This window comes from Rana temporaria, chromosome 3 (genome assembly GCF_905171775.1).
Source record: "Rana temporaria chromosome 3, aRanTem1.1, whole genome shotgun sequence".
NCBI classification, from domain to species: Eukaryota; Metazoa; Chordata; class Amphibia; order Anura; family Ranidae; genus Rana; species Rana temporaria.
This window is the reverse complement of record NC_053491.1, coordinates 57,389,193-57,398,003: the sequence shown is the minus strand read 5'-3', so window position 1 is coordinate 57,398,003 and position 8,811 is coordinate 57,389,193. Positions and strand designations below refer to the sequence as shown.

General features: G+C 45.1%; 1 protein-coding gene across 1 annotated transcript in view; it reads right to left on the bottom strand.

Annotated features, from left to right (window-relative positions):
• Positions 1–96, bottom strand: part of LOC120931315 (protein kinase C delta type-like) — a 23,081-nt gene extending 22,985 nt beyond the window's left edge. The window contains exon 1 of the mRNA XM_040342622.1: positions 1–96. This exon is cut by the window's left edge and continues 71 nt beyond it. Coding sequence (XP_040198556.1) covers positions 1–52 — 52 coding nt within the window. The 5' untranslated portion in view covers positions 53–96.
• Positions 97–8,811: the final 8,715 nt, after the last annotated feature.

The window sequence follows — 8,811 nt, the reverse complement described above, 5'->3', positions numbered from 1 at the left end:
CGATCAGGACGGAAGCCGGGTCGTCCTTAATTAGAAGCTTTTTGCTGACCATCTTCACTGCCACCAGTTGGTTACTGGCATGGTGGGTGGCAGCCACAACCTGTAAAAAAAAAGGCATGGTTAGTACATCATCTTTTCCATGTGCTCTAGCTGTAACATCATTACTAGACATTCATCATATTCTCTCTGTAATTACATTGATTTTTCCCCCTTTCTGACATTTGTCCAAAAATTATTATCAACCTCCATAAATGTCCTATAGACATAAAAATGAGCCTTCATCAGCCCTATTCATCACAGCAGGCTGATTCTTGGGTGTCATCACTCTGCAGAAATCAGACCTGGACAAAACTGATGGTGACTGGTTGCTGCACTGACGGGCACACTCAGACACTTTGCATTACAGTAGAATTTCAGGCAAACCCCAACTAGTCCCAAAAATGCTCCCTTTCCCCTCCTAACACCTGTGCTGACTAACCCCTGTAAGAATGTTGTATATACTTGCCTATTTTCAGCCCACCCCAGTTCAGTCATGTGATCTGACTCCCTATGTCAGCCAGCGGTGGCTGCAGGAGAGAGGAGGGAGCAATGACAATGGATGGGCCTGAGAAAGCCTATGGGTGAGGTCACCCCTCCAGGCTTTACCAGCCATTGTTAGGCGCTCTCTCCTCTCCCCTGCAGCTGGCATTGGATGACATCATAGGGGATCACATGACTGGATGGAGAGGGTTGATCATAGGTAAGTATATAAATCTTTTTTAGAGGTTAGTGGGCTTAGGCTTTGGGGGAGGGGACATTTTTAAGACTAGTTAGGCGGTCGCTTGGAATTCTACTTTAAAGCTAAACTTCAGGGGGGGGGGGACATTCCCCAGTGGGGTCCCCTCTGCAGTGAGAGGGTTAAAGCATAACTAAAGCCTCAAAAAACATAATTTTATTATATTGTAGATTACCAATGATTACACTTGGACTGCACCATTCCCAATCAGTGGAGGGGGGTGTGTTAGATGCAGGGCTCAAGTCCTGTGGGAACGGAGTTCCTGCACTTTTTTCACAGCAGGAACTCGGTTCCCTTTGAGGGACTAGAGCAGCCGAGCCGCCTGAGCCAATTCTTCACTAAGCGGCGATGCCCAGCTCGAGTCACTGTCAGGGGCAGGCGAACCTTAGTAATTCTTTATGTTACTGGCTGCTTCCTGTATATGGGTTCATCGGGTAGTGTGCGGGTATTCCGTCACTTCCTCCATGCCGCAATGTCTCCTGAGAGCTTTTGTCATTGTTCCCAGGAGACATTGCGGAGGTCTGCCACGAGTTATCGCAGGATTTAGAAAGAACAAGCCCCAGCAAACAATGGGCTGTGTTTACTGGATTTTTTTTCAACTTTTGAAAAAAAAACTTTATTTATACATAACAATCGCACATTATTTCTATACATATAGGCTCGATTCACATCTATTCATGTTGCTTTTGAGTGTTTCTGCTGTCATTTTTTGCTGTACTTTCCGCGTTTGTTTGTTTTCTACGGTGATTTTGTTGCGATTTGTGTGTTTTATGTTTTATTTCTATTTGTTGGGCAGATTTAAAAACGTAATTTAAAGATGCGTTAAACTGATGCGTTTTCAGTTTTGCAGAAACACAGTACAGTCCATTTAACACGGTTTCCTATGAATGTAGTTCACATCTGTGCATTTTATTGAAAGGGTCAGATTTATTTTTTTGTATATTGAAAAATGTACCTGGAATACGCAAAGTGCAACCTGCATAGGTGTGGATCAGGCCTTGGGCTCTATTCACACTAAGGTTCCTTTCACGCTAGCGGACCGTTCGTCCGCTCATTACAAGTCCGTTAACGGACTTGTAATGAATCACTATGGGATCGCGGCCGTTAGCGGATGGAGCATCCGCTAGCGTCCGCGTCAGTCGGGATCCGCTTTCCCGAACGGAAGAAACCCTATTTTTCTTCCGTTCGGCGGGACGGACCGGATGCAGACGGTCCGTCTGCATCCGGTCCTCCATAGGGGACAGCGGAGCAGAGACAGGGCGGTCCCTGCACTGTGTGCGGGGACCGCCCTATCCGCCGACAGCTCAGCGGGGATCCCCGCTGAGCTCTGGCGGACACACGGAGCGGGCCCAGAAACGGTCCGCTCCGTGTGAAAGAGCCCTAATGTGTTTTTGGTGCATTTTACAGAAATGCAGGGATATTTTTTAACATGGGTTCCTATGGAACATGTTCACATCAATGCATTTTGTACTTCTGCATTTTTTTAAATGGTCATGGACTTTTTCCCCGCATAATGCAGCGTTTTGCATGTAATAGACTTCAATGGACCCACATCCAAAACGCAAGTACCGCGATTTTGACGGATACAGTTGTTAATATTTATTTTAACCACTTAAGCCCCGGACCAATACGCTGTCTAAAGACCCAAGGTGTTTTTACAATTTGTCACTGCGCTGCTTTAACTGGTAATTGCGCGGTCATGCAATGTTGTACCGAAACGAAATTTGCGTCCTTTTCTTCTCACAAATAGAGCTTTCTTTTGATGGTATTTGATTGCCTATGCGATTTTTATTTTTTGCGATATAAACGGAAAAAGACCGAAAATTTTGAAAACAAAAGATTTTTCTTATAACAAAAAGTAAAAAATATCGAATAAACTAAATTTTAGTCAAACATTTAGGCCAAAATGTATTCAGCCACATGTCTTTTGTAAAAAAAAATCGCAATAAGCGTATATTTATTGGTTTTCGCAAAAATTATAGCGTCTACAAACTAGGGTACATTTTCTGGAATTTACACAACTTTTATTTTATGACTGCCTATCTCATTTCTTGAGGTGCTAAAATGGCAAGGCAGTACAAAACCCCCCCAAATGACCCCATTTTGGAAAGTAGACACCCCAGGGAAACTGCTGAGAGGCATGTTGAGTCCATTGAATATTTTTTTTTTTTTGTCCCAAGTGATTGAATAATGACAAAAAAATAAAAATAAAAAAAAAATTACAAAAAGTTGTCACTAAATGATATATTGCTCACACATGCCATGGTTATATGTGAAATTGCACCCCAAAATACATTCTGCTGCTTCTTCTGAGTACGGGGATACCACATGTGTGGGACTTTTTGGAGCCTAGCCACGTACGGGACCCCGAAAACCAAGCACCGCCTTCAGCATTTCTAAGGGCGCAAATTTTTGATTTCACTCCTCACTACCTATCACAGTTTCGAAGGCCATAAAATGCCAAAATAGCACAAAACCCCCCCAAATGACCCCATTTTGGAAAGTAGACACCCCAAGCTATTTGCTGAGAGGCATGTCGAGTCCATAGAATATTTTATATTTTGACACAAGTTGCGGGAATATGACAAACTGATTTTTTTTTGCACAAAGTTGTCACTAAATGATATATTTCTCACACATGCCATGGTTATATGTGGAATTGCACCCCCAAAATACATTCTGCTGCTTCTCCTGAGTACAGGGATACCACATGTGTGGGACTTTTTGGGAGCCTAGCCGCGTACGGGACCCCGAAAACCAATCACCACCTTCAAGATTTCTAAGGGCATAAATTTTTGATTTCACTCCTCACTACCTATCATAGTTTTGAAGGCCATACAATGCCAAGATGGCACACAACCCCCCCAAATGACCCCATTTTGGAAAGAAGACACCCCAAGCTATTTGCTGAGAGTCATGTTGAGTCCATGGAATATTTAATTTTTTTTGCCCCAAGTGATTGAATATTGACCAAAAAAATAAATAAAAAATAAATTACAAAACGTTGTCACTAAATGATATATTTCTCACACATGCCATGGTTATATGTGGTATTGCACCCCAAAATACATTCTGCTGCTTCTCCTGAGTACGGGGATACCACATGTGTGGGACTTTTTGGGAGCTTAGCCGCGTACGGGACCCCGAAAACCAATCACCACCTTCAAGATTTCTAAGGACATAAATTTTTGATTTCACTCACACAAATCTTGAAGGTGGTGATTGGTTTTCGGGGTCCCGTACGCGGCTAAGCTCCCAAAAAAGTCCCACACATGTGGTATCCCCGTACTCAGGAGAAGCAGCAGAATGTATTTTGGGGTGCAATTCCACATATAACCATGGCATGTGTGAGAAATATATCATTTAGTGACAACGTTTTGTAATTTTCTTTTTTTTTTTTTTTTTTTTTGGTCAATATTCAATCACTTGGGGCAAAAAAATGTAATATTCCATGGACTTAACATGCCTCTCAGCAAATAGCTTGGGGTGTCTTCTTTACAAAATGGGGTCATTTGGGGGGGTTGTGTGCCATCTTGGCATTTTATGGCCTTCAAAACTATGATAGGTAGTGAGGAGTGAAATCAAAAATGTATGCCCTTAGAAATCTTGAAGATGGTGATTGGTTTTCGGGGCCCCGTACGTGGCTACGCTCCCAAAAAGTCCCACACATGTGGTATCCCCGTACTCAGGAGAAGCAGCAGAATGTATTTTGGGGTGCAATTCCACATATAACCATGGCATGTGTGAGAAATATATCATTTAGTGACAACTTTGTGCAAAAAAAAATCAGTTTATCATATTCCCGCAACTTGTGTCAAAATATAAAATATTCCATGGACTCGACATCCCTCTCAGAAAATAGCTTGGGGTGTCTACTTTCCAAAATGGGGTCATTTGGGGGGTTTTTGTGCTATTTTGGCATTTTATGGCCTTCGAAACTGTGATGGGTAGTGAGGAGTGAAATCAAAAATTTACACCCTTAGAAAGCCTGAAGGCGGGTGATTGTTTTTTGGGGTCCCGTACGCGGCTAGGCTCCCAAAAAGTCTCACACATGTGGTAGCCCCGTACTCAGGAGAAGCAGCAGAATGTATTTTGGGGTGTAATTCCACATATGGGGGGAGTATGTTTTGCGCGTGGGTGTAAGCGTTACTGGCACTAACTAGCTACCTAGCGGCACCAGCGACACTAATACAGCGATCAGAAAAATGATCGCTTAGTGATGCTGGCAATAGGGGGTGTGAAAGGGTTAACTCTAGGGGCAATCAGGGGTTAAAACCTTTATTAGAAAATGTATGGGGGTACCTAACGCTATAAAAACCTAGCGGGCGAACCTCAAAAAATAACTAGCTACCTAGCGGCACTAATACAGCGATCAGAAAAATGATTGCTTAGTGACGCTGGTAATAGGGGGTAAAAGGGTTAACTCTAGGGGCAATCAGGGGTTAAAACCTTTATTAGAAAATGTATGGGGGTACCTAACGCTATAAAAACCTGGCGGGCGAACCTCAAAAAATAACTAGCTACCTAGCGGCACCAACGACACTAATACAGCGATCAGAAAAAACGATCGCTTAGTGACGCTGGCAATAGGGGGTGAAAGGGTTAACTCTAGGGGCAATCAGGGGTTAAAAACCTTTATTAGAAAATGTATGGGGGTACCTAACGCTATAAAAACCTGGCGGGCGAACCTCAAAAAATAACTAGCTACCTAGCGGCACCAGCGACACTAATACAGCGATCAGAAAAACGATCGCTTAGTGACGCTGGCAATAGGGGGTGAAAGGGTTAACTCTAGGGGCAATCAGGGGTTAAAACCTTTATTAGAAAATGTATGGGGGTACCTAACGCTATAAAAACCTGGCGGGGCGAACCTCAAAAAATAACTAGCTACCTAGCGGCACCAGCGACACTAATACAGCGATCAGAAAAATGATCGCTTAGTGACGCTGGCAATAGGGGGTGAAAGGGTTAACTCTAGGGGCAATCAGGGGTTAAAACCTTTATTAGAAAATGTATGGGGGTACCTAACGCTATAAAAACCTGGCGGGCGAACCTCAAAAAATAACTAGCTACCTAGCGGCACCAGCGACACTAATACAGCGATCAGAAAAACGATCGCTTAGTGACGCTGGCAGTAGGGGGTGAAGAGTTAACTCTAGGGGCAATCAGGGGTTAAAACCTTTATTAGAAAATGTATGGGGGTACCTAACGCTATAAAAACCTGGCGGGCGAACCTCAAAAAATAACTAGCTACCTAGCGGCACCAGCGGCACTAATACAGCGATCAGAAAAACGATCGCTTAGTGACGCTGGCAATAGGGGGGTGAAAGGGTTAACTCTAGGGGCAATCAGGGGTTTAAAACCTTTATTAGAAAATGTATGGGGGTACCTAACGCTATAAAAACCTGGCGGGCGAACCTCAAAAAATAACTAGCTACCTAGCGGCACGAGCGACACTAATACAGCGATCAGAAAAACTATCGCTTAGTGACGCTGGCAAAAGGGGGGTGAAAGGGTTAACTAGGGGGTGATCAAGGGGTTAAAAGTGTTAGGTCCAGTGTAGCCCCCTACCCCCCCCCCCCAATAAAGGTTTTAACCCCTTGATCACCCCCTAGTTAACCCTTTCACCCCCCTTTTGCCAGCGTCACTAAGCGATCGTTTTTCTGATCGCTGTATTAGTGTCGCTCGTGCCACTAGGTAGCTAGTTTTTTTTTTGAGGTTCGCCGCCATGTTTTTATAGCGTTAGGTACCCCCATAAATTTTCTAACGCTATAAAAACATGCCGGCGAACCTAAAAAAAAACTAGCTACCTAGTGGCACGAGCGACACTAGTACAGCGATCAGAAAAACGATCGCTTAGTGACGCTGGCAAAAGGGGGGTGAAAGGGTTAACTAGGGGGTGATCAAGGGGTTAAAAGTGTTAGGTCCAGTGTAGCCCCCTACCCCCCCCCCCCCAATAAAGGTTTTAACCCCTTGATCACCCCCTAGTTAACCCTTTCACCCCCCCTTTTGCCAGCGTCACTAAGCGATCGTTTTTCTGATCGCTGTATTAGTGTCGCTCGTGCCGCTAGGTAGCTAGTTTTTTTGAGGTTCGCCGCCATGTTTTTATAGCGTTAGGTACCCCCATAAATTTTCTAACGCTATAAAAACATGGCGGCGAACCTCAAAAAAAACTAGCTACCTAGTGGCACGAGCGACACTAATACAGCGATCAGAAAAACGATCGCTTAGTGACGCTGGAAAAAGGGGGGGTGAAAGGGTTAACTAGGGGGTGATCAAGGGGTTAACACCTTTATTGGGGGGGGGGGGGGCTATCCTGGACCTAACACTAACTGCCTGACACTAACTGCCTGTCACACTGAAACTAAATGCAGTGATCAGTAAATGATCACTGCAATTTAGTGACGGTGTGACAGGGGGGGGCTGGTGGGGGCGATCGGGGGGTGACCGGGGGGGGGGGATCGTAAGCCTATGTGTCTGTGTGTCAGTGTAGTGCTTGTGTACTCACTGTGTGATGTCTCCGCTCCTCCGCCGGACGAAAATACCGGCGGGAGGAGCGGTGACATCACTTCCTCCTCTGCCTGTGTTTACAATGCAGGCAGAGGAGGGCGGGGGAGGAAGCTGATTGGCTGGGGAGCGATCCGGAGGGGGCGGACAAAAACGAACTGCCGCCCCCGCATCCCGGATCGCTCCTGAAGATTACCGACCCGCGCCATGTACCGGGGGGGGTCCCGATCGGACCCCCGACCCCCGTCAAGCAGAGGACGTACAGGTACGTTGATGTGCCTGTCCGTGCCATTCTGCTGACGTATATGTACATGAGCGGGTCGGGAACTGGTTAATAACTTAATTCTGCATAATACATTTGAGTGTAATTTTATGAGAGCGTGTTTAGGGCGGAATTAGGGGCGGGCTGGGTGGAACAACTGGTGGCGAGTAACCCTTGAGGCCTGGCTAGTAGCTCAGGACTTGAAATTTTGAGCCCTGATTAAAGGAATGATCTCTGGGAGCCACCAATGCTGACCTCATATTGTAATACACTAGCTGCATGGCAATGATCCTCTCAAATCTGAATCTGCAGATTGTTCAAAGTTACAACCTCAAATTTAATTGAATCTATTACATTGGCAGGACAGCCACAAAACTGGCATTTTCTGATAGCAAATTCTTAAAGGGCCACATGTACCTTTCATTGAAATGGCCATATTGTAATGTTTTTGGTATATTTGTTCAGGAAGTTGTTACGGTAAAGTAAACCTGGCAGCAGTGCTGGTCTGGGATGAGATTCTGTGGACATCACAGCAGAGTGATTCATGGCTCTGGCAGCTGAAGTGTTAATGGCAGCAAGTGGCACTGTGTGTTCTATCACAGGAGACCGCTGTCGCAGTGACAGGAGGGTGAGGCCCCAATCGGTTAGCAATTTATAACCAGCACGCTATACACTGTGCTACTAGTCACCTCTGCTGGATTGTAATGCTGATAAAGTCCGATAACGAACATATTGCTTCTTGCCAAAGATGGGTGTATGCTTATCTTACTCGTGTTTTGGGCAGATTTGAGCTTTTTGTATTTATATTATCAGAGGTGTAACTTGGTGATATTTAGCCCTCCTCTCCCTTTTTTTTCCCTCTCATAAATAAATAACTTGCATGCATTTGGTGTAGGTGAGTTTTTTATTTTTCATATAAATTTCCTCTTCCTGACCTTCCTTTGAAACCATTCCCCTGGACTGCGCTGCCACATTCCCATTATATTTCTGTCGCCAGGCCCTTTACACTCCCATAGAAGTCTCCTGTACTTGTGTGCTTCCGCTTTAAACTATGACTGTAGATGCATTTACTCAGAGCACCCGCACACATAGGCTGCATTCACATCTAGACGGACGAAATCGCGGCGTTTTGTCACCGCAAATCGCGGTAAAAATAGCGGCGTTTTGTACCGCGATTTGCGGCGACAAAAACGCGGGTATTGTCCGCCTAGATGTGCCCCAAGATGACCCCCTCTATGGAGATGATTGCCATCTCCTAGCCGAACGC